We start from the raw sequence: 26,621 nt of genomic DNA, 5'->3' as shown, positions 1-26,621 counted from the left end.
GATAAATGCAATTATTTCCATACGGATATTTATTTAGTCATTCACCAAGGTTACAATGACATTAAAAATGACATAAACAACAATGCAGCAGCTTTTTCCTACTTGATTGTATATGCATCCTCAGGAGAGAAAGAAAAAAAGTGTGGTGGGGGGGAATCAACACAACTGGTTCTAATCACATCTCACATTCAAACTCATTTGGCTATTATTATCTACTGTCTAACCATGCTAATCTGAGATGTTTATAAAGGAAACAGAGAAGTTACAATGCTGGTTATAATCAAGATTCAGTATGTGATGGATGGTTTTATGATGATGTGTGTCCAATATGGAGAGCTAGTTATGCGTACGGAGACCTTAATTACAGTCACATGAAAGGCCACTGAATTGGCTCAGACTGCTATGGTGTGATGAAATGCAAGTGTTGCCCTGAAGTCTTTCTAGTGATGCCCAGGCCTGGAAATCGCCTGGAATTGCAACTGATCTCCAGACCACAGAGCTCAGCTGGAGAAAATGGTTGCTTTGGAGGTGAACTCTGTGGCATTATACCCTGCTGAGGTCCCTCCCTTCCCCAAACCCCGCCCTCCCCAGGCTCCACCCCCTCAAATCTCCAGGAATTTCCCAAGCTCCTCTAAATGATAATTGTGGAGGGACCTGACTAATGGACTGTGCCTCTTGAGTGCTGATTAGGATGGCTGGGTTTCCTCCCAAAGGTGCCAAACATTTATTGAGTGGCCTGCTAAGGTTTAAGTAAGGGCTATTTTATTTAGAGTAATTATTATTTAATTATTAATGAGAAGAATGGGAGCCCACTCGCAATCATAATTTTCCTCTTTCCTCCTGTTCTGCCTTTTTATCTACAGTTTTCCTAGGTGTTTGGAGCAGCACAGCCCAAAGTACAGTTACATCCTTCTAAGCTCATTGACTTCGGTGTGCTTACAGGGGTGTAACTATGCTTGGTGTTTGTAGTGCTACTTTAATTTTAAAGATATGTAAACAAAGAGGTGGATCCAGCAGTACATTTCCACGGAAAGGAAGATGATTTTGCTGATTCCCCTGCTGCTATGGACCTCTCTGGACCATACATTGTTCCCTGGTTTCTTGTCCCCCAGGAACAAGATGGGGGGGCATTTCAAGTTGCAGTGGGAGAGGGAGGCAAGGAAATCCTGCTTCTGCTGATGAAAATCCCTTCTATCAGCATAGGATCCAAGACTAGATGCGGACAGAACGCAGGGTCCCTGACCATTGACTTCTCCCTGCAAAAGATCTTTGCCTTCTCTCCTTTCTTCTCTCCAAGCCAGCCCAGCTACCCCCACCATTCACTCCACAGTCATGCATGTGGCACAGAAAGTGCAATCCTATGCAGTTATTTTAGTCCAAAACCCACCAAAGTCAATGGTCTTAGAAGCAGGTAATGCTGCTGCTTAGGATTGCATTGAGAGCCCCCACTCCCCATGAAAGCTCTTCTTTCTTTTCCCTGCCCAGCCATTCCCATCCATTCCCATTCTAGCTGTTCCCACCCCTGCCAGTCAGGCCTCCAATGCTCTAAGCCTATGCTTGTGGCATGGGACCTCCACTCCACACAGAAAGCTAATATTTTGCAAGTAGGTGGTGCTCCATACTTCAATAGGAGGCAGGAGCACTGGACAGCTGATGAGGGTATGGGGTGGCCAGGCCAGGCAGTGCCAGGCAAGGACAATGAGTGAGCAAGGGAAAGGTTTTGTGGAGAGGAGAGGGTCTCTGAATCTGACTGTGCTCACTGTTTCTCACTGGGATACCACTGGGGTCTTGGCTTATATTTCCTATTCCCCGCTCTCCCAGTCTGCTGCCCCGGTCCCAATCCCATCATTTTGCATCGATAGCTTCTCCCCTTCCTGTCATGTGACTGTGATATCACATTACTTCCTGTCACTTGCAACTCAGTGGATCCTACGCTGCTGCTTGGGGATAAGGGCGGGCACCAGATCAGGGAAGTTTGCAAACCACTAGTATATAACCAACCTCACCAACAGCCACTGAAAATCTTACTCTCACCGGCTACTAACCAAGCAGTAGGCATTACACTACCATGCGTCTATCTGGATTTTTTTTAAAAAAATAAGTGTTCAGAAAGTTGAATTCTGTGCCCAATACCAATCTCTGTGTTCCCCTAAGTGACCACATTGATGTTCTCCCATTTAATGCATGCTTTATATGCCTCAGTTTAGGAACAGCACAAAGAACCATGATGTTCGCAAACCAGAAATAGCCCACACCCTGGAAGTTCAAACCTTTAAAGGCAATTGGCAAAGGATAGAAATATTTTAAATTATTTATGCTCCACAGAGAGCCCCATGTTGTCTTTATGTAATGCATTTGGAGGTGGGGTGAAGGAACGCACAACCCCTTTCTGCTTTCCCTTCCCACACAATACTCAGTGGAGCATTGCATCCACAAGGGGAAGCATGCCCTCTATCTCAGCATAGAAACTGAAGTCCCCCTGACTTGTCTGTCAAAAGAACTTAAGTATAAATGCTAAGCACATGTATGGCCAAGTCACAGGATCTGGGAGATTTGCCGATACGTAGGTTGCAATTTGTCATGGGTTGACCTGCAAGTGGGCGATGGAAAGATGCAGCAATCCAACGATTGCTTCCTTGCGTGGCCAGTAAAACTGGACCTGCATGTTGGTTATGTGAATTTAGCTTCAGTGAGTTTCGGTGAAACGAATTGGACTTATTTCCAAGAACATATTTTTAGAACTATGTTGTGTTTCTTTAGGTCGAGCATGAAAAAGCTGTACCATAGAAGGATCATCTAGAGAGAACTGTTTGGAAGTAAGACTTATTGACTTGAAAAACTGACTGACCGCTTGCTCTTGTGACCATTTTGTAATCGTTTCTTATGATTACGTTAATGTAGGCTGGTGTTAACGGGGTTTACCATGGGCCACTTCTGAGTGTCTCTCTCTTGACTCAAAGTCCTTGAGTTCCAGACCCATTTCAGTCACCCCATTTCTGGGGTGCATGGGATTCTTCTGCATGGCTATCATCCAGACAGGCACACACGTCTCCGGAAAGCCCTTTTGCCTTTCCTGTCTTAGGATGGTGAGTCCACTCTTTTCAATAAGGCTCCGGAGGATGTTGAGATCTCGGATCACGCTGCTGTCCATCTGATCCAAGACACAGCCTTGGCGAGCCACATTGTCCTTGAGGATGATGATGCCATTTTCCTTCAAGCCGTTCTGGCAGCGGATAAGGAACCCTAGCAAGTCCTTATCTGTCAGATTTCCTGTGGGGCACAAAGCAGGTCAGGATTATATCTATCACTGATTCAGGGGATTCAACATATGAGCTTTGTCACTAGGGATGTGTGATTCGGGTTTACAATTCGGGAGAAATACCTGAATCAGACCTGATTCGCAAAGATTCGAGATTTCTGAAATGGCCCCAGTATGCTGGGTCCATTTCGGAAACCCTGAATCAAAGATTCCCTAAGCTATTTGTATAGCTTCGGGAAGCTTCGGATCAAGGAGTTTAAATGCCCGTTTCCCTGCCGCTGTGCAGTGGCACGGAAAGGGGCATTTAAACCCCTGAATCAGCTCCTCGTCGGGGGTTTCCCCGATGAGCGGCTGAGTGCAGGCTGCGGGGCTTAAAATGCCCCCTTCCGTGCTGCTCCGCAGTGGCACAGAAAGGGGCATTTAAACCCCCGAATCAGCTGCTCTTCAGGGGCACCACTGTGCCCAAGCGGGCATCACCGCGATTACTGCACCCAGTGCGAGAAGGGCAAGGGAATCTCCCTGCCCCTCTCGCACCAGGTGCAGCAGCCTGGTGGCACTGCTTTCCTGATGCAAGAGGGTCAGGGAGATTCTCTCACCCCTCTCGCATTGAGTGAAGAGAATGGCAGGGCAGTAGGCTTAAGCCTGCACCCTGCCACCAGGTGCTCCATTCGCCCACTGATGAGGCCCCGTCAGCAGCAGGCGAAGGCAGCAGAGGGTAGGTAGGCTTAAGCCTGCACCCCACCACCAGGCGCTCCATTTGCCTGCTGCTGATGGGGCCATGGAGTTCCCTGGACCCGGCAGCAGAGGGCGAAGGCAGTGGCAGGGAGGTAGGCTTAAGCCTGCACCCTGCCGCCAGGTGCTCCGTTTGCCCACTGCTGATGGGGCCAGGGAGTTCCCTGGCCCCATCAGCAGCGGGCGAAGGCGGCACTGCTGACCAGATGCCAGGGAGACAGAGAGACTCCCCCGTCTCCCTGGCATCAGGTGAAGAGGAGGCAGCGGCCACGGGAGGGCTGGTTTAAACTGGCCGCCCCCGCTCACTGACCCGATGCCGGGGAGACAAGGGAGAAGAAATGCAAACTTGTTAACTTTTATGCTTGACTTGCCGAAAAGACTATCTAGGATGTTTCATTGGTGATATGTGTTTCCGCCCCTGAAGATGTCTCTTGACGAAACAACAAGGCAATACTGCCGGCCCTGGTTGTAGGGTGGCCAGGCATGTCTTTGGGACATTCTGCTTTTTGCAACATTCTTCACATCCACTTAAGATAATGGAAGGATTACTATTGGCTTTATTACATTTATTTACTTTATTGACTCCTTTCGGACTGATCCTTATTCAGAACCAGTTCCTTTGGTGGACTTTAACTATATGTTTGCGCTCTCAGTGCTTTGGAACGGCTTACTTTGAGTGAATGTATGCTTTGACTATGTTTGGATTATGTTGTTGACTAGGGATGTGCGTTTCGGCTTTCTGAATGCCGAAAGAAAGCCAAAACAAAAGTGTTTCGGCTTCTTTCGGCTAGCCGAAACGTTTCGGCTTCTTTCGGCTTTCTTTCAGCTTTTCAATGGGAAAATGCCTCCGTGGGCACACAACTCACTTAACATCAGAGAATCACCCCAAAATATTGCTGTCAAAAGCACTTTATTTCCTTAACTGCTTTAGGTTACACAGTAGGAAGGCACAACAGGGCATGAAAGCAGTGTACTACATAAAAATAACACAACTCACTTCACATCAGAGAATCACACAAACACAACTGCTGTCAAAAACGGTGAAGTGGGTTGTATTATTTTGTGTAGTACACTTCTATCATGCCCTTTGGTGCACCCCCCTGCTGTGTATCCTAAAGCTGTTCAAGAAATAAAGTGTTTTTGACAGGAATTGTGCTTTTGTGATTCTCTGATGTTAAGGGAGTTGTGTTATTTTTGTGCAAGATACTGCTGCCATGCCCTTTGGTGCGCCCCCCTGCTGTGTATCCTAAAGCTGTTCAAGAAATAAAGTGTTTTTGACAGGAATTGTGCTTTTGTGATTCTCTGATGTTAAGGGAGTTGTGTTATTTTTGTGCAAGATACTGCTGCCATGCCCTTTGGTGCGCCCCCCTGCTGTGTATCCTAAAGCTGTTCAAGAAATAAAGTGTTTTTGACAGGAATTGTGCTTTTGTGATTCTCTGATGTTAAGTGAGTTGTGTTAATTTTTCTGTGTGGGGGACTGCTGGTGTAATGTGTCATAATGCTTTGCCTACTTGTACTTTGAAAGGGAGAAAATAATTTTTAAAAAACTTTATTTTGTGTTGTTCGTGTTTTATTCTTTGTTGTGCAGTTGGTTCCCATCATAGGGAACAATGGGGCTGGCTGGCCAGCCATCTCTGTAGGTGGTGGGGGAATTTGAGGGAGGGTGTCTGTGGTTCAGGTGCTCTTTCACAGGGACCAGCTGGCACTCAGAAGTGTGCCCACCATTGTGGCACCCCTGGGCTGTGCAGAATTGCCCAGGGAAAGAGAGTTTAGAAGTTCCCAGCATAGGGGACAAAGGGAGAGGGCTGGCCTTTGCCAGCCTGTTCCTGGGGCAGGTGGGGGTGGATTTGGGTCTGTGAGGGGCTAATGTGGGGATTTGGGTCTGTGTGTGGCAGCTGGGGGGGAATTGGGTTTGTGTGGGGCTGTAAGGGGTGGACTTTAGGGGCTGAGAGGACCTAATGGGGAGGCCATGAAATGCCCCCCCCAAGTGGGAGCAGGCTGAGCCTTGGTGGGGGGTGGGAGGAGGGGTGGGAGAAGGGCCCCTGAGGGCTGGGGGGCATTTTGCATGCAAAATGCCACCCCTGGCAAGACAAGCCTCCCCCAGCTGTCAGTGGTAGAGAAAAGAGCACCTACTTGGGGAGGCCATGAAATGCCCCCCCCAAGTGGGAGCAGGCTGAGCCTTGGTGGGGGGTGGGAGGAAGGGTGGGAGAAGGGCCCCTAAGGGTAAGGGGGCATTTTGCATGCAAAATGCCACCCCTGGCAAAGGAAGCCTGCTTCTTCATTTTTTCCCCATAGGAAATAATGAAGAAGATGAGCAGCAGCATGCTAACAATATGCTGCTCCTTCGCTTTCTTATGGGAGGATAGGGGGACCTGCTTTGGGGGGCCATAACTTGGCCCCCCAAAGTCCAATCGGTCTAAAACTTGGGGGTTTTTTAGAGAGGGGTTAGAGGAAGGTCCCCACCAATTTTGGGCTGATTCGGTGGGAAAATGCCTCCCCCAGACGTCCGGGAAGACGGAGGCATTTTCCCATTGAAAAGCTGAAAGCCGAAAGCCGAAACAAAGCCGAAACAAAGCTGAAAGCCGAAAGCCGAAACGGCTGGCCGTTTCGGCTTTCGGCTTATTCGAAAGAGATTCTTCTTTTGGCTTTCAGCTTTCGGCTTTAGCCGAAATTTTTTGGCTTGCACACCCCTATTGTTGACTTTTTCCTCTCGTACTTAAATACATTACTATTAAGTAGTTTTGCATATTTAACTGGTAATTTTATTACTTTTCCTCCACATACAGTTTGTTCTGTTATTTCTGTTTTCATTTAAGATTATTGACAGAGATACATACCATGAAGGAAAATGTTTGGAGAACGTATTTGGATGGAATGTGAAACTAGTGCACATTTTCCAGAAAATATTCAGCAGAAACCAACAATGCTGGAAGATCACGCATTCCATGGTGTTCCACATGTATACCTCTTCCACGGAGCAATTCTATGTCACGGATGATCTTTAAATTTCCCTTGCACAGTCTACCAGTTCGTGATTGGTCTAGCTTAATCTCTGCCTTCTCCCTTCCAATGTTCTCCCCATATCAGTCTTTAGTTTTTAGTATTCCTTCTCTTCAGCAAGCCTGAAGTGGGTGAATCAAATTTGGTAGTTATATTCTAGTTATATATTCTAGTAAGGTAGGCTCTAGGACAGGACCTACATGGAACTTCAGTCCTCTAATCCTAAACAGATGCTAATTCATTGTTGGGGTCGGAGGGAGTTGCAAGAGAAAAAAATCTTTATTGCTACTCTCAGAGTGAACAAGAACTCTGCATATGCAAAGATGTGGCTCTGTTCTCTGTTTCAGTTGGTGTTGTCCTCTATTCATTCAAGGGTCACCCTGTTCATATCAATCGGAACCACTTCACACGTTATGTTTTTTAAGACTCACACCTAAAATGATATAGGTGGAATCCTTAAAACGTAAAGTGTCAATAGGGCAAACCCAGGTACATAATCAGGCAATCAGCATAGGCTGTGAATTCTTTTTGAGCAGCAAATGCATGCTGGCTGCCATATAATGCAGGGTATAGCTTGTCCTGAAATGCTTATGCCTCTGACATGGTCCCAGCCTTCCCCTCCATCTGCTTCTGATCTGGATATTGCAGTTTAGCTGTTCTCTCAGTTAGATTTACTGGATTCTCTCTTACCAGCCCGTGTTCTACCAGCTGACCCTCATCCTGAATTTACACAACACAATAATAGTCTGTCCAAGTCATAAGAGAAAATGCGGAGGCAACAGGTGAACTTTCAGTTAGTGCATTACTACCTATTTTGTCACTTAGCAGCATTAACTGCTAAGCAGCCCAGCAATTATTTCTGTTCCTCTGTCATTTTTACCTGTTGTCAAAAAAAGACTGACCTGAAACCCACTGAATCCAGATGACATCATACTTTTTGGGTATTGGCGTGAAATCCTGGAGCCCACAACAATAATACATGTTGACTTTTTTTTCCTGGCCACGCAAATAGTTCTGGGCTTCTGCCAGAAAATTCTCCATCATGTCCACCAGCTCTACGTGCTTGAAGAAAGGAAGAAGGACATATTTGCTGACCCGACCAATTCCTGAGCCACAGTCAAGGGCAAAGTCGGTGCTGGCTTTGCCAGGGCCCTGTAGAGAGCATAAAAACAACAAGGGCAAATATTGAGAGTTCAAAACTCCTTATATAGGCCGTTTCCACACGGCTTACCTTCTTCCGGAAAACAGCGTCTTCCCACGCAAAATCACGCAGGAAGATGCCATTATCACACGAGAAGATGCTGTTATCACAGAAGACAGTGTCTTCTTGCTCGATTTCCCGCAATAACAGCATATTCCTAGTGCGATTTTGCGCATGAAGATTCTGTTTTCCGGAAGAAGGTAAGCCGTGTGGAAACGGCCATAGTTAGTCTTAGTATGCTCCACAACAACTCAAAGGTAGTTCAAGATTGTACTTCTCATCTTATAAATTAGAAAGGTCTGAGGATGTGAGATGGTGAGTGAATTTATGGCACAAGTGCCATTTGAACCAGGGACTTCATATTTCATAGTTCAGCTGTTACATACCACTAGAGTCATACCACTAGAGGTGTGCATTTTTTTTTCTTTGAGCATTGTTTTTTGAGACCTAGTTTCATCCCCAGAAGTTTTCAAAGAATCACTTTATAAAGACTATATTTTGACTAAGTAATAACAGAGATGCCACCATAACAAAGATTTCTTGCTCTGGAATATCAACTTCAGTGGCTTATGAATTATAATCCTGAATTTGTCAGATCAGACTGTCTATGCAAGTTGAAGAAGTTCTTCCTTCTCTCTTCCTTTCTTCTTCCCCCCAATCTAACTGGATTGCTACAGTAGAAGCAAGCAGTGGTGGCAGTATTCGGCCAATTGACCAACAGACAAAAGGAGGCAAGATTATCCCTGCCTCCTTCCTTTTCTATTCCTATGCTCCAACATCTCAGAAACAATTTCAACAGCATTTGAGATGCCAGGAGTATGCTGGGTAACGTAGTTCCCAAGACACCTACATTCTTACTAAAGATTTGACTCGAAAGTCTGTTCTATCAGATTTCTTGTGGAACCCGGATACAGATCGTGTCAATTACCAGTGCCAGCATCTCAAGATTTCTGCTCACTTCAAAGTTGCTTGCCAGCATGTTTAGATCAACAACTATTTGGGATGGAGCAGCATCCCCCTAATGGATCGTGTCTGCAGTTTGGGGGTATTTTAATATCCAGCCTTACCTTTGGAGGCCCAAGTGGCAGCCATAGCTCCAAGTCCCTTTTGCCAACCAGTTGATGTGGCAGCTGTGCCCCTGCACAGAAAGAAGTGACCTGACCACAGCAGTTTTCCTGCTTCCGGCCAATGTCTACAGGGGAAATACTAGGACAGGATACAACACATCCCCTTGTGCCAGTTGTGGTCCTCTAGTCTAGCTGCCGTCTTCCAGTTGCTCGCTTGGCAACTTCCAGACTGCAGTCTCTTTTTCAGAAGTGGCTTGCGCTGTATGTAATGGAGGTAAGGGGGGAGGCTTCCTTGAAAGTGTTGAAAAGGCAATTCTATTTGCTTGGGCTTTTAATGAGATTTGAACTGCAGGCATTTCATGGGAGGGTTAATGGAGTTTTATCATATTGTTCATGGTATGGGGCCAGAGGGTAGGTTTGCTGCTGCCATGGGCTTCTAGGTTTCAGCCAGTTCAGCTTTTGTAGAAGACTAGGTAGATGCCACCCATCCATGTTCCTCTGCCTGGACAAATGAGTAGACTCCTGAACAGTAGGCTTTATTGAGTACAGAGGTAGGATGAGTTCTTGCATTCCCTACCCAGTGGGTTAATCATCCCAGTTTACTCCTAGCCACCCCTAGCTATGCTGCCAGATGGCTTTTAAAGCCCTCCTTAACCACAGGCCATGCCTCTACTCTATGTGATGCCTCCAACCCAGGGGCACACTTTCTCAGGTCAGTGCTGCACTTGCAAACACAGGCCAACACTCATCTGATGGGTCTCTCCAGGGCTGTTCTCACTTCCCACCAAAGTGTGCCCAGGTGGGCCATGCCCATGCCTGCCCGTGAGCCCAGGTTGCTAGTGTGCCTGTCTCCTCTTGTGGTTGACTTCCCCGTTACTGGCCTCAGTCACGCATGGGTTTCATTTTAGAATTGTAAGCCACATTGAGCCACATGGAAAAGGTGGGGTATAAGTATTTTAATAAATAACAAAAATGAATTGCAGTGCTATCCTGAGCAGCGTTACACCTTTCTAAGCAGGTTGGCTTCAATGGATTCAGAAGGTTGTAACTTTGCTTAGGACGGCAGTGCTAATCTGTGATAACTCAGGAGTTTCAGCATTAGTCTAGAGTTGCAAGACAGAAAGCCCAGGTAAGTCACTATGCATTTGAGACCCTGTCTTTTTAGGACAGACAGTTGATGGGCCTATGCACAGTGAAGGAGGAAAGTGTTTGGGTGGGGCTGGAACGTCTCCTGGGCATCCGGAACATGGTGCAACGTTGTGAAAAAGAACCAGAAGATAGCGTCTTCACGTGCAAGTTTTGCACGACGTTGCAAAAGGTGAGTAGTGTAGAAACGGAACTGCTATCTTAAGACTTGGCAAGGTCTGGTCTGCTAATCATTCTGAGGTCACTTCCTCAGAATCTGAGAAAGGGATGAGGGGCTACCTAAATTCAATTAGAAAACACAGTTTAAAATGGAACCCAAATCTGGAGTTTGGTGACTTCTAAAGGACGGTGCATTGTTAAAAACACAAGATTGTGTATATATAGTAATCAGAAATGCTGATACAATCTAGTTGTTCCAGGTATTATTTTAAATTTAATTATTTTTCTAAGATCAATTGAGCTGCATAAATTAAAGGAACATGGAGACAGTTGTCCAGGGGAACTGATCAGACCTCTTGTGTTGCTTCTTCTTCAGCCAGATACATTCAGTTTAATAATATAAAAAAAGCATCGCTTCAAAGGCATCAAGCATTGATCTGAACATTTCTGTGCTCTGTTCACTCCCATACAAATCTCATATTCTTGCTCTTATTGTAGGGCTGATTCTTTTCCGGACCAAAGTTATTTAGTCATTTTTTAAATTAAATCCCAAGTTTTGATGATGACGCTTTTGTTTTATGTGATCGCATTTTTATTGCTCTCTGAGATTTCCCGTTGACATTTTAACCACGTTTAAATTGTTACAAGCTGTTTTTTATGTTGTTCACCATATAAGAAGTCATGGGGTGGCAGCAAAATTCACCTAAAGTAGCAAGAAACATTGGGTCGGTTTGCTCCTTGTATGGGTTAACTCACATTGTCAATGGTTGCCCATTGGAAGCAACCATTGTTGCTTAACCTCCTTGTTCGAAGTGAAGGACTTTTATGCTGTCCTCTAGTCTCAGGTTACAGAGGAGACTACAGAAAGACAGAAGGGCCGGGACCTGTGCATCCTTCCTTTCTGCTACCCTGGTGCTATCCCTTTGTAATGCAAATTGCTACTCTTAGGGACTTCCTTCCTGCTTTCTTCTCCATCTTGCGGCCATGAACGCAGGACATGCTTCTTGCACCTCTTGACATCCTAGCCTAGATAGTTAAAATAAAATGCTATCTTTTCTCTTTTCCTACCCTGAATGGAGTTCCTTACATAAAGAGACTCAAATTTCTTTGCTAAAGATAAAGCCAGGCGCCATGCGGATATTTGTTCCCCAGCACGCATGCATGCACGCATTATTTGCTGCACCCACCAGGCAACTCCCCCATACCTTCTGTCTGAGGAAGAGGCAAGTGGTGAAATCATATTCCATTCACATGGAAACTTGTTCTCTGTTGGTCCTGCCTATAGTAGGCGTGATGAAATTAAAGCTACAATCTAAATCCAGCCCCGCCTGGCGCAAACTTGGCTGTCATAGGAATAACTCCAGATCAATGTTTAGCTCTAAATAGCCTCCTTCTAACATGACCAAGAGTAAATAACGTCAGACGCCTGTACATCATCTGCTTCTTAGGTCCTGCTTCAGTGATTGATTCAGCAGATTCTTAAGGTCAAACAAGGGGCAAGCAGGCAGCGCGTGTGCTAAAAATACTCCAGGGGTGCATCCAATTGCTGGTAGTAGCTATAGAATGAGCCTCCCCAGACATCCCTGCCTTCAGCACTTTGCTTTCTTTATCGCCCTGGTCTCGGCATAAACATTCCACACAGTTTATTTGATTTTCTCAAGAGAACCCTCAGCTCCCGTATCCAAATTGTAAAGGTGGTGTCATATCCAGGGCTGGGGTTGGATATAGAACAATAAGAGGTTCTCACCACATGATCAAAGTGGAAGCCCATTTTGAATAGTGTTACCTACAGGGCTTTTTTTCTGGGAAAAGAGGTGGTGGAACTCAGTGGTTTGCCCTCAGAGAAAATGGTCACATGACTGGTGGCCCCGCCCCCTGATCTCCAGACAGAGGGGAGTTTAGATTGCCCTCCCCTCTGTCTGGAGATCAGGGGGCGGGGCCACCAGCCATGTGACCATTTTCAAGAGGTTCCGGAACTCCGTTCCACTGCGTTCCTGCTGAAAAAAAGCCCTGGTTACCTAGGGCTTTTTTGGGTGGTGGTACTCACAGTTCTGAGTACCAACCACTTTTAGGGGCTTTCCCAAGTCCTGCGGGGGTAATTGGTGGAAATCAGTGCAACTGTATGTATGAGAGTACCAGCATCTTTTTTTAAAAAAGCACTGGTATTCCCTTTCCTGTTTTAGAAATCTGAAGGAGGAATGAGGTATTTGCAATGCAATCCTAAACAGAGTTACAAACTTCAAATTGCACTGACTTCAAAAAATAGGGTGCCTCTTTGTTGAAGATTACCTGGTGGAGGGCTACTCTAGAAGGTTAGTCTGTAGCAAAAGAATAAAACAGGAATTCAGTGTCCTCTCAGAGACTAGCAGAATTTATTCCAGCATAAGATTTTGTGGGTCGGGGGACATTTGGTAAAATTCATCAGCTGCAACGCACAAAAGCTTGTGCTGAGATAAGTTTTGGTGGTCCTTAAGCTGCCACTAGAGCCCTGTCTTGTGGCACTTTAAATTTCTATAGGGTTGCCAGAAGGGCTGCCAGTCCCCTAGTGGGGACAGGGAATCCCCCATCCCCAGTCTCCACACACACACACCCAATACTCCCTAGGTTAGCGAGGAGAAAAGGCATGTGGAACAAGCCTGGGAGACAAAATGCCATCCCCCCGCCTCCTGCCAGGAGGTTAAGGAGACCTCTCAACTCTAGTTGCCAGGCCCCCCTTGGTAAACAGTGGGGGGCAGGGAGTTCACCAGCAATTTCATTATGTCACTGACAATTTGCTGGTTTCAATTCTTGCACACTTGGAAGTGACATCAGTGCATCACCAGGGAACACAGGGGACACTCTTGTATTTAGGCAGAACTCTATGGTTTAACTATCAAGTTTTGCTCAAATACCAGAGTGTCACTGGTGTCCCCCTGGCAACGCACTTCCTTGCCTGGCCCCAAGGAAAATTGAGGTGGTAGGAGCCTGCATGCTGCATGTCATTGAGGAATCAAGATGGGCCATATTTGTCTTTGGTTGAGTCCTCCATCAGGTAGCTACACTGTTTCATGAACCAGAGCCAGTAAATTTCTCAATGAGGAGGCCCTATTCATACGATCTCCATCCAGTGTGAGAAAGGGTAGCAGGATAGCATCCACGAGGCTTTCTTTTAATGCACATAGACCACAGTTCATACTAAAGGTTCTTTCCTTGGTGAGAAGGATAAATGAACCCAGTATTGCTCCAGTACTCTGTTGGTGTGAACTTATCCTAAAGAATCAAGGGGGGGAAATCTCATAGCATAATCATGCAAAATGCATAAAAGTTAAAACAAAACAAAAAACTCTTCAGAACGGTTACATTTCTGCCTTTATTTATGAGCAACAATAACAGACTCCTTTCAAACCAATGAGCGGTTCACTCTGGAAGCTAAAATTCATTCTGAACAAAAGCAAGTGAGCGCAAAGGTTTAAGTACTGCTTAAGAGCCATTTAAGATAACCAACTTACACTGGAAGTGGGATTTATTATGCGGAATCCTGGTTCTGGCTCAGAGCCAACTGATGAATTCCAAATCTGAAGAATAAAACTGTTTTCTCCAGATTCATTTGGCTTGCTTTGAGAAGAATGGTTGCCTTTTATGAAAACAATTTTCCTTTTCAAGTAACTTGAAAAGTTTGAATACATTCTTGTCACACAATACAATCCACTGGGAAGTTTTCCAATATAGAGTCTTTCAGAAGGGAGGCAAACTAGATATTCAGCAGATCCCCCACTCCCAATGTCCTTTGGAATGGTGGCAGGAGAATTTTTTTTAAATGGTCATTGGGCCAATGCCTGTCCTCTCTAGGAAATACTGGAAAATCGATGGGTTTACCATAGAGTTTCCTTAAAAGATGTTGTCACTCTTGCATCTTCCTTAAAGTGATATCAAGCCATTGCCAATAGTCACCCCTCCCATGTACCCACTCCTCTGGGTGTCTGGTCAGGTCTGGCAAGCCTAACCCAGACAAAGATAACTTCTGGCCCCTCCCCAACTCAAACATCATACCAATAAAATCACCACTTGTCCGGTTTTATGGACTTTTCCAATTTTATGGGCCCCACTGCCTCAAAAATGTCAGGAAATTTTGGGACTGATACCTGGGGAGGGCTATGTTTGTGAAGAATGAGATATCACTTCTGGGTGATTCTCTAGGCTGCCTCCCCTAGTCTCTATGATCATTACCATAGAGACTAGACTAGAGCATCATTATGTGAACACCATTTTTTTCTCCCACTCCTCAGTTCCAGAGGGGCAGGAAATTGGGACTGGACACTGGTGATTCCCCATCCTGGGCAGATAAATGGGAAACCTAAAAGAAGCCCAAGGTAACAAGTGCCTAGGGGATTTTGTACCCCATTCCCTTCATTCACCCACCAGGGTAGAAGATGGGAGAGCAAGCATCAATAGCATCCAGGAACAGCAGCTGCTATCCAAGAGGAAGAGGATAGGCGGCAGCAGCAGGATCCATTAACCACCTGGAGCTTGGACCCCCTAATAGGACTGGGTCCCTTTAGAGTTGCCAGGCCTTTGCTCTCAACCCTTGGGAGCTTTGGGGGTGGGGCACAGAGAGGGGAAGCATCAATCAATGTTGCAATACCACCTACAAATGAATCTGAACCCTGGGCAACTGTGTATGACAGTGATGTAAGTAGCACAACTCACCCCTACAAACTCCCTAAGGAATTCTCTGGAGGCTTCAGTATCTGTTCTGGACAACTCAATGAAGTCTCCCATCATGCCTTCTTCTGATGCTGGCACCTCCTTGTAGAAATGCTTGGCTCTCGCGTAGAATTGCATTTCACCATTGATGACTTCACTGGTCAGAGCATACAGTTTGACTGCAAAGAGACCAGAATAATGATCACTGATCAAGCTGGTTCTCTAATTAAGGAACAAATAAGAAAGTTGGAATATCAGTCTTCAGGTGGGACCTGGAGATCTCCTAGAGTTACAAATGATCAGGGCTGGCACCACCGTTGAGGCCGTGAGGCGGGGCCGCGGGCACTGTGGGGCTGGAGGGGATGCTGGAGGGGGCCCCGGGGGTGGAGGCGCACATCATGCACCACTGCCGGCCAGCCCTGCACTGCCGCAGCCGCCACCACCCACCCCCGGGGTGGCCGCAATAGACACAGGCCAGGAACAACAGGCGGCCGGGGTGGTGTGCGGTGCATGGGCGGCCTTCTCGCTTCGCCCCAGCCACCTGCCGGCAGCACTGCGTGATGTCATCACGTGATGACATCATCGCGCAGTCCGGGGCCGCACGCACAGAGCGCGCATGCGAGGCTGGCCTCCAGTGCCAGAAACCCTGCCGTTGGGGCTGCGAATGATTTACAGAGATCAGTTCCCAGGGAGAAAATGGCAGCTTTGGAGGATGGGATCTATTTTATTTTATATTTATTTATATTTCAATTTATATACCGCCCATCCCAGGGGCTCTGGGCACTGAACAGTTTAAAATCGATAAAAACAAGAAAACAACAATACTAAAATCAATATACAAAACAATAATGAAATAAATTAACCAAGTGCAATGGTGGGGAGAACCCTCCCCCACCCCAAAGGTGGGAGGCCGACATGGCACCGCCCCCTTCAACCACCAAACGCCTGGTGGAACAGCTCTGTCTTACAGGCCCGGCGGAACAATAATATGTCCCGCTGGGCCCAGGTCTCCATTGACAGAGCGTTCCACCAGGCTGGGGCCAGGACTGAAAAGGTCCTGGCCCTGGCTGAAGCGAGGCGGGCTTCCTTAGGGCTGGGGACCACCAGTAAACATTTATCCGCTGATCAAAGCGGTCTCCAGGGAACATACAGGGAGAGGCGGTCCCGAAGATATGCCGGCATTATACCTTGTTTAGGTCCCTCCCCTCCCTAGACTCCACCCTCCCCAAGCTCTGCCCCCAATTCTCCAGGAATTTCCTAACTCAGAGTTGGCAGTGCTATAAGCAAGTCATATTGTTTTGACACATGGAAATTTGGAAACTTTCCCTGCTCCACTGCTCACCATCCCTCATGGGGCAAGTGTGGGAAGTCCCCCACGCTCTGTCATACCTGAATTTAAGCTTTCCTATTTCCCAGCTGGAACAAGGACTCCGTGACATAGTTGGTGATGGAGTTGGTTAGCAGGCGGAACAATTCCTGCTGCCCACCCACTGCATCCTTAAAACATACTTTTAATGGCTTAGCTCTTACTACAGCTCAACAATCATGTTGAATTATTTTTGCTCTGCCCCAGAAACTTTCCTTGCTGGGGGGGGGGGGATGAAATCCTGCCCTCAAGTCATAATTGACTTATGGTGACCCCTGGTGGGGTTTTCATGGCAAGAGACTAACAGAGGTATTTTGCCATTGCCTTCATCTGCAACCCTGGTCTTTGGGGTTGGAGGTCTCTCATCCAATTACTAACCGAGGCTGACCCTGCTTAGCTTCCAAGAACTGACAAGATCAGGCTCTCCTTGGTTACCCAAATCAAGGTTTCCTTGCAGGGAACCCACTCCTTACGTTCAGCTGCCATTCTTCCATCTGAAGAAGAGGACAAGGAGGAAGATGGTCCATGGCATAGCTACTGAGTCACAGCAACAGGTGCCTCTTTGCAGGCGACATTCCTGCAGTCACTGGACCGGCTGTTGCATCTTCCTCTCTTACTCCACAAAGTCTGCGTTGACTGTATTGACCTTGATGGACTGATGATCTGATTCGGTATAAGGCAGTTTCATGCATATATGTGTAGGGATGGGAGGTTGGCTGAAGAAGACACTTGATTTCCTGCTCCTGGAAGGAGGAGGAGGAGACGGTGGCAATTCAAGAAAGAACTGCTAGTGTGGAAGTACCACGAGTCTGACGTGGGTAAAAGGCTGAGGAGCAGTAAATGAGGGACAGAAGGAAAACAGAAAAAGATAGGAGAGGAAGGGCAGGTATGAATGTCTGCTCTTACTGAATTCCATTGTCATCTAGACAGTGGAAGTACACGGGTTGCCAACTCCAGGTTGGGAGATTCAAGATTTCGGGTGGAGCCTGGGAAAAGAAGGAATCTCTGTCAGTGGTGGACCTATATTTTTGGGACACTGAAGCCTGAAATGTTATGGGAGCCCCTTCTTAACCAGCAACAACAGGGCAACATCCAACAAGGTCCAAAGGCCCAACATCCATCGAGGATCCAGCTGCCAAAATGTAGGCTAGGAATAGATTCTGGCACGCTCAGTGAGCTTTACAGCTGGGGGTTCAGGCACTACAAGCCCCTGAGAAAAAAATTGAAATTTGACCAATTACAGGGACATTTTGAGGCCATATGAAACGGGCACTAGAGCATATTGTAAGGTCAATATTAAGTACTTCAACCCATTGGCTTATGAAGCTGTCACTAAAATAGCCTTATTTTAATAACACTTAAAAATCTCCATTAATTTTGTTGAAAAATTCACTCATTAAAAAAAAAAGTTGCTTCAGGGTCCCTCTAGGATTAGGGCCCCGAAGTTTAAGATTCATTAGTTTCATAGTAGATCCACCCCTCATCTCTGTGGCATATATTGCCTTACAGTCCAGCCTCCGTTTTCTCCAGAGGGAATTGATCTCTGTAGTCTGAAGCCCTGTAGTAATTTTGGCAGATCTCCAAGCACCACCTGAAGGTTGGCAACCCTAAAGATAGTGAGGTACAATTTAGTACTTTGAAACTAAGTCCCTGTGAATATATATGACCCAATAAATGTATGTATTTATTTATTTATTTAATCACATTTCTAAACCGCCCTCCCCATCAGACGGGCTCAGGACGGTTTAACAACAGCTTAAAACAGTAAAAACATTATAAAAACATTAAAACATCATATCAAAACAATTAAAATTGGCGGGTATAAAATATTAAAATACAGCATTGTCCTGCATGGGTGGTGGAAGGTCTTCAGTGGTATGGCCGGCGAGAGGACAGCCTAGCCCCCACCAAATGCCTGGTGGAACATCTCCGTCTTGTAGGCCCGGCGGAAAGATAACAAATCCTGCCAGGCCCTAGTTTCCTCAGACAGAGAGTTCCACCAGGTCGGAGCCAGAACTGAGAAGGCCCTGGTTCTGGTAGAGGCCAGGCAGACCTCCCTGGGGCCAGGGACCATCAGCAAGTTCTTAGTGGCTGATCGAAGCGACCTCCGGGGAACGTATGGGGAGAGGCGGTCCCGAAGGTCTCTTTGATTAAAAAAAATGGAGTAAAATGAATGGCATTACAGTCATGATATCTGAGAGTCAGTCTAGAAGGAAGCCATCTAAGGCCAAGCCTCCAGGGTCAGGGAGAACCCTCTAAGGTAGGACCGGTTGACTCGTAAATGTCCTTTAGAATCAGGTGGGAGAGTAGAGGGAGAGAAAATGATTTTGCTGCAGCTGCTTTAGTGAAAGGTAACTTTCTGGACAAGCAAAAGCACTCTTCCCCCTCCAGAAAGAGGACATTCAAATACTTTTTGCGCAGAAAGGGCGACCAAATATCCACCATAGGAATCAATTGGGTGGGGTCTTATTTTACGCTCTTCAAGTTTTATCATCTAAAATGTGCTTTATAGATTTGCCTTTCCCATCTCTGTATTAAATTGTTTTGGGTTGTCAGTGATAATGATGAGACCTGAGTCGACCGAGGAAGAAGCAAGAGTCTTGCTGGGATCACATTTAACATTTACTATGTCACGCTTTAGGGGACCTCAGCCGCAGGTGCCATGCCAAAGTAGGGCCTTTTCCCCTCCCCTTGTACTAACTTCCCTCCCTTTGAGGAAGGAGTCCAGCAGTCTCACCACTGAACCAATGCCAAGGTGCTTCCAGGTGTGAACAATGAAGAACAAGATCCCTAATCGAAACCAAATGATCCCTACCGGAGGAGATTTGCTCTAATGCATAGCGAGAGAGAGCTGCTGCTTCAGGGCTTCACAGCAGTCAGTAAATGGCATCTCCCTACAACACATGAATGATTACTCTATGTTTGCCAAGAGGAGTAGATGTAGTAGTAGTGGATGCCACTGATCTTGGAAGTGGACTCAATTTATTTCTATCTTTGAGCATCCTGGACAGACAGATGGAGCCTGTGGGACACTACAGGGGCTGATCTCACAAGCAGCAGTTCAGACATGGAAGGAATGATTCTGTGCTTGCTTTGCTTAGCAGCTGATCCTAATGCAGAACATAAATTTCGTTGAAGATCTAGAAGCTCAAGCAGAGTAGCAATGTGCCTACCAGATAAGTTTCTAATTACATGACGCACACACATGCTTCCATAATACATTACAGTCTGGCAAAACATGTTTGTTGCGTGCAACTGTTCTGGCACGGCTGTCTATCGGTTGCCATTTCCGGAGTCTGGAACCTTTATGCCGTAGCCTGTCTCTTCCCCCAACTGTGATGGTGTTTTCAAATGTGATGCAACTAGATGAGGCATGGAAGATCTGTGATTGATCACCCAAAGTCCTTAATTTATCCAAAAGCCATGGTGAGAGTAGCAGATAACTCTTTCCTCCTGTGTTCTTTCCCAGACAAGAATGGTGGGGACGAGGGACAGGCAATGTTTTATCTTCCACATTCCCCCCTGCATTAGCAACTATCTCCCATTTACAGTTGTCAGCTCTGGGATGGGAAATTCCTGGAGATTTTGGAGACAGAGCCTGGGGAAGGTGTGATTTGGGGAAGGGAGGAACCTCAGCAGGATTTAATGCCATAGAGACCACCCTCCAAAGCAGCCATTTTCTTTAGGAGAGTAGATCTTTGTTGGCTAGAGGATCACTTGTAAATTCCGGGAGATCCTCAGCCACCACCTGGAGGCTTGCAACCCTATGCTACGATACAAATATGAATGTGAGGCTCAAATGCATTTTCAGAGTGTGAGAATGCCAGCAAATGAATGAACCCAAGTAATTCAAACGGGTTATTCAAGGGATCCGAAGCTGAATGAACAAGGTGCAAAGTTATTAATTGCAAGACATTCAAATGTAAACACACACAGGAAGCTGCGCGGTACTGAACCAGAACCTTGGTCTATCAAGATCTCGGTTGTTGTGGATTTTCCGGGCTGTATAGCCGTGGTCTTGGCATTGTAGTTCCTGACGTTTCGCCAGCTGCTGACGAAACGTCAGGAACTACAATGCCAAGACCACGGCTATGCAGCCCGGAAAATCCACAACAACCATCGTTCTCCGGCCGTGAAAGCCTTCGACAATATATCAAGATCTTGATTGTCTACTCCGGCTAAGCAAAAAAACAAAGGGGCTCCTCTGAGTACAACTTAGCTACTACGCAATGAGAACCACCACTCAGAGGTGGTTGTCCTCATTGCTTAGTGTCTACTCTGGCTGGCAGCAGCTCCCCAAGGTCTGAGGTAGAGGTCTTTTCCATCACCTTCTACCCGATTCTTTTAAACGGAGATGCCAGGGATCGAACCTGGAGCCTTCTGCACACAAAGCAGATACTCTACCACTGAGTCCTTCCTCAAGATTGTTTGGCTTGATTATATGAACGGCATCCTTGCAAGCCACTGGAAAATGCAATGGAAATAAGCTGCAGCAGAGCAGGCAGAGGGAACACGAGCACTTGGGTTTTATCTAAACAGCATGGCAGGGCTCTTGCTGCATCCAACAAAAGCAGGGTTCCCAGCCCTCCTTGTCATCACATGCTTAAGACGACTGCTGAGTGGATACTATTAAACCTTTAATCCATTACACATTGAGGTTATGCTGGAGAAATGTATACCGCAAGCGAATATTAAGCCCAGTAAGGATCAAACCTGAAGAGTTTTACACCCTTTACTGAGTTACTTTCACATTCTCTGCATAAAAAGATCTTGCAGAATAGCGGCAACCAGTGGCAGATAACCTCCAGATTGTGATGACGCAGCAGTCATGGTTGCTGTTCATATATAGCCAAATACCGCAACTAGGAAAGAAACAGAATCTCAGGTTTTTTTAATCACATGTATATTTCCAGCAAAATCCATTAAAGGTGTCAATACAGGCATACGAACACCAGCAGCTGGAAGGAGAAAATATTCAAAGTGGTACGGCAGAGGCGTCATCACCTGTGATGTACAAGGCATTTCTTTTGTCCCATTGTCACCTTGGATCAAACACATTTTGCAGGTTTTTAAGTACAAAGTCAAACACAGCAAAATCTGTGTGAGCCATTGACAAGATTGCTTTTTGTGGACGTCTCCCGCCCTTGGGCAGAAGCCAACTCTGTAGCTGGGTGACCTAAAGAGGGCTGGAAGATGTCTAGAAAGCTGTTGGTGGAAAACTCGCAAGCAGACAGAGTATGCTACAGAACCCACTGGAAGGCATATAAAACAAATAAAAATGAGAAAATTCTGGGGGGAAATATTCTTCCTAGTTTTTCTCTCCAGTTTTTCCAACTGAAAAAATGGGAAATTTTCGGGAATGCTGAAAAAAACTCCTGCGAACAGTTTTCCCTTCTAGAATGTGAGAAATGCCTCTTAAGACAGCATTTTTTCACTCAAAATGTACAGTATTAAAAAGTTACGACTTTTTCAGTTTGTCAAGTGGAAAATTGAGAAGCACTAAAAAAAATCCTCCGGTTTTCCTTTGGAATGAGTGAAATGCTTAAGGCAAGGCTTTACTCCAGATGTATAGCATGAAATTTTTTTATATTAAACATCAATCTACAGTGTTAAATCATTCATGATAATTCCTACGCGTATTTTAAGTAATGTGTTTATTGTGAAGATGTGAATAATTTTGGCAACAATATGCAATACTGTGTTTTAAAGATAATGCAGTATTAAAATGTCCAGTGTATTCAGTGTTAGAAAGTTTCACTTGATATCCAAATATGGTGGCAGTCCTACATACTGTGATTGTATGAAAGTGTTTCCGTTGAAATAATATTTTCTCTTTTGTTTACTACAGAATTCGTTATCTTCATTTTAAATTTTCCCCTACCTCTCAGATGGCAAAAAGTAAAATATGTGTTAGTGTGGCATAGACTGCAATAGTTTGCAACTCATTATCAAGTATTGGGTATATTTGCAATTTTTCTTCTGTAGAAAACGAACAGTGCAAACCTAAGCAATGTTACTCCAGTCTAAGCCCATGGAAACTGCCTGCTCCACACCCTTTACTTCCTCTCATCTGCCATTGCTGTTGCGCTGGTATGTCCCCTTCAAACCTGATCCAGCTCACAGACTTCCGCGAGGAGCTCTGGTTCAGTGCTGAAGCATCTACTTGGCATGTAGAAGGTCCTCCTGGGTTCAGTCCCCAACATCTCCAATTGAAAGGACCAGGTAGTAGGTGACATGAAATACTTCTGCCTGAGACCCTGGAAAGCCACTTTCCCAATCTGAGTAGACAATACTGATCTTGATGGCCCGTGGCTCGAATTTGGGGGTGGGGGGAGGCTAGAGAAATGGGCAGCTGCTTTGGGGCAATATTCCTTCCTACTGGCTGCATCTTCTTGAATGAACTGCATAAGTAAACTCAACCAATCACAGATTATGCAGTGGATACAGTGATGCCCCAATGACATTTATGGATGCTGTTGAATAGGGCATTCACTCCACAAAGGTTTGGAGGGAGGTGCTTAATGGCACTGCATATGACCAGGATGCAGAAGGCCCTCCTAGGTCTGATCTTTGGATTCTCACTTTAAAAGTGGGCTACCAAGGAGCTAAAACAATAAAGAGACTAGGGGACATTTCTGTCCAGTTGGACAGTTATCAAGCCCATCTTGTCCAAGCAGTGGGGAATTGCAACCGAAACTTTGTTCCATCTTCATATCTTTATATACTGGAATTCCCCAAACATTGTAAAGCTTTTACCCTCACTCAATTTAATGTCCTTACATCTGCCCTTCTTGATGGGAGATATGCTTTTATCCCATATGAGAAACGTCTCTATCCATGTATGGTAGAAACAATTGAGCATGTCCTCTTATAATGTTGGTTTTATCAGAACATTCGGAATATATACATCACTCCACATATGGACAATCATCCAAGTAGATCAAATCAATTTTATATTTCACTCCTTCTTGGTGATTGATGCAATGAAATCTCTTTTAAAGTAGCTAATTTTGTACCCTGGCATGTTTAATTAGGCAGAAGAACACAGCTCTCCCTTAGCAAATTTTAATTAAGAATTGTGTTTTATGTTTAGTATATCTTTATATATTTATGACATGTATTCAATGCATATGTTTGTTGATGATTCTGACTTTTGATCTTGGATCGTAATAATAAACATTCATTCATTCACTTAAAAAGGAGCTCAGGAAACAGGGATGGGGAAAGGGTCCTGCCAGTACCAGTTGATGATGTTCAAGTGGGTGTTTGACTCACCATAAAACAGCTGTGAATGTTCCGATGAATTTATTGTAACCCACCACCTTTATTTCACCATGGGTCTCAAAGGCAGAATACACAGATCTCCCAGGGAATCTCTCATCCAGGCAGTGAGCAGACTTATACCTGCTTAACTTCAGCAAGGTTACTGTACCACCAGTTGTGTTTCAGCCACACTCAGCCTCTGGATTAATACTGAGGGTGGCAAAGGAAAATGCCAGCAAATAAGGGCCGTTTAACAGGAAAAGGGAATATTTTTGCGAATAAGTCAAGATTTTGACACTGCCGAGACTAAATACATCTCTGAGGGCCAAGCTAGAAGTGATGAATTACACTTGAATGGCAAGTGAACAGACACACAGGTATTCCTCCCTGCTCACTTGCGCTCCACTCGATCACGTAGTGATCACGTAGTGATCGAGTGGAGCACAAGTGGAGCGCAAGTGAACAGGGAGGAATACATGTGAGTCTGTTCACTTGCCATTCAAGTGTAATTCGTCACTTCTAGCTTGGCCCTGAGTTTCCTCCTAGTCACATGTGCTTCTCAACAAACATATCCAGGACCATCTATTGATTTTACCAGTAATTAATACTGTTTCACTCCTGTACATCTTTACACAGTTACCAAACTTGGGTGAGATTTGCTGATCTGTTTCAGGACTACTTGGAATTTTCTTCCTCCCTCCCTCAGCCTGGTTTGGGACAGGGCTTACAGCAGTCACTTCAGTCTGAGCCCATTGAAATCAAAATTATTTTGGAATTACATCCAAGGAGCAATCCTAAGAAGGTCTAAAGCAAGTCCCATTTTATCTGATGGGGCTTGCTCACAGGAAAGTATTCTAGAACTGCAGCCTGATTCCATCTCAGGTGGGTAGCTGAGTTGGTCTGCAGTAGAACAGCAAGACTCAAGTCTAGTGATACCTTAAAATCTGTTAAAAGGGTTTGAAATTTGAAAGGGTTTGAAAATTTGGGGTGTGTGTGTAAGGTTTGGAGAGATCTGAAGAAGGGAACATTGACTTTCAAAAGCTTATACCCTGAAAATCTTGTTGGTCTTTAAGGTGTCACTAGACTTGAGTCCTGCAGCCTTATCTGGCAAACGATTTGTGGGCTCCTGTGGGACTAATTTGAAATATGTTTCAGAGGGCCAAGCTACAAGTGACGAATGACACTTGAACAGCAAGTGTATTTCTCCCTGTTCACTTGCCCTCCACTCAATCCACTTGCCGTTCAAGTGTCATTCGTCACTTGTAGCTTGGCCCTGAGTGTTTCTTTCACCCCTGCAGCTCCAAGCTGCCCCATGATCTTCTATCTAGGATAAGGGTGGAGATTCCAGGGGAGTCCAGAACCTCTGTGACCGTTTTAGAAATCAAATATTCCATACACATGCACGAGCCCACACACCACAGAACCCTGTGTGTATTCAAATTCCCTCAGCCATGAAGCTCACTGGATGACCTCACGCCACTCATACACCCTTAGCCTATCCTACTGTGCACGGTTGTTGTGCAGATGAAATTGGAAAGAGAACAATGTACGCTGTCCTTGGAGGAAAGGCAGGATCAGAGGAACTAGACAGACACACAAGACACCGCTTTTGGACCCCGCATGGCTTTCTGGCTTACTCACCTAGAGGCAGCTTCTCCAGCAAGTAGAGATAACTCTGGAAGAAATCATTCCGAATAGCCTTGTGGAGAATGAAGGACATGCTGTGCCGACAGAGTTCCTCATCTGTCTTGTGCCAGCGTGACTTAAACGCTAAATGGGCTCCCTTATACTCCTCGGTGTCCATGGTTTTCTGGGTGCTCGCTGCCCGGGTACAACGCCAAGCAGACCTGTCTTTCCTCTTCAAGTGCTGTGGTGGCGTTGTTTAAATCATGACCATTTCTGTCATTCTATACGGCGGGGGTGCCCGTCGGCAAGTGGCTCCTAACACTTGCTCAGAATAATCTCCGAAGTGTCAGGCTCTTAAACTAGCAGGTGCTGGGAAGCGATAAAAAGCCAGATTGCTTCGTCAGGGGAAAAGTATATCTGCTCTCGGAGTGGCCACTTAAAAATCCCATTCAGTCCTTCTTGAAAAGGGCAGGAATATTGTCCAGGAGTTCATCTCCTCCCTCGTTCTTGGGCACTGCAGAAAGTAATGCATTTTCCCAATATGCAGGCCACCTTTCCCACCTGCCGCAAATGGCTTCATCTCCCAGGGCCTTACTGTGATCTTTGTAGCTGTCTAAGGGAACGTTCATGACAGTGCCCTCCATGTGTTTAAGCAGGCCTGGTTAAGATCCATGTGTCTGACGAAGCAAGCTTTGACTCTCAAAAGCTCACACCCTGGAAATCTAGTTGGTCACTAAGGTGCTACAGTACACCAATCTTGCTATTCTCTGCGGTATTTATTTGGTGCATTTTAATCCTGCTGTTTCTCAAGGGGCTAAGGAAGGTACTTAGTTCTCCTAACAATTCAGAAACAGACGTGAAATGCAGCAGCTTATCTGCTGTTGGAGCAGGCAGGAGGAAGAAGTGGATGGGTCTTATAGTGGAAGAAAACAAGCAGCGGGATTCTACCGTAGGGATCAGTAGTAAGACCAACGCAAAGATTGCAGACAACAGGTTCTTTAGGATTGTGAAAATCAAAGCGAAAAGCTTCAACAAGCTTTGAATTGGACAGGTGATAGCAACATGGTAATTGAGTTTCAATTCAACTAAAATATAAGGTGATACATACTAGAGTAAAAA

At 45.6% G+C, this 26,621-nt stretch overlaps 1 protein-coding gene across 1 annotated transcript; it reads right to left on the bottom strand.

The window, feature by feature from the left end:
* Positions 1-2,853: 2,853 nt before the first annotated feature.
* Positions 2,854-25,680, bottom strand: NTMT2 (N-terminal Xaa-Pro-Lys N-methyltransferase 2). Its single transcript, XM_054981760.1, has 4 exons — positions 25,518-25,680; positions 15,251-15,426; positions 7,894-8,143; positions 2,854-3,270 (listed from the first exon to the last, which is right to left on the bottom strand). Exons 1-4 carry the CDS (start codon positions 25,678-25,680, stop codon positions 2,909-2,911), a joined length of 951 nt encoding a protein of 316 aa, XP_054837735.1. The 3' UTR covers positions 2,854-2,908.
* Positions 25,681-26,621: the final 941 nt, after the last annotated feature.

The sequence above is a fragment of the Eublepharis macularius genome, chromosome 5 (assembly GCF_028583425.1).
Source record: "Eublepharis macularius isolate TG4126 chromosome 5, MPM_Emac_v1.0, whole genome shotgun sequence".
Lineage (NCBI taxonomy): Eukaryota > Metazoa > Chordata > Lepidosauria > Squamata > Eublepharidae > Eublepharis > Eublepharis macularius.
Note: the sequence above shows the minus strand (reverse complement) of the source record. Positions and strands in the feature narration are given on the sequence as shown.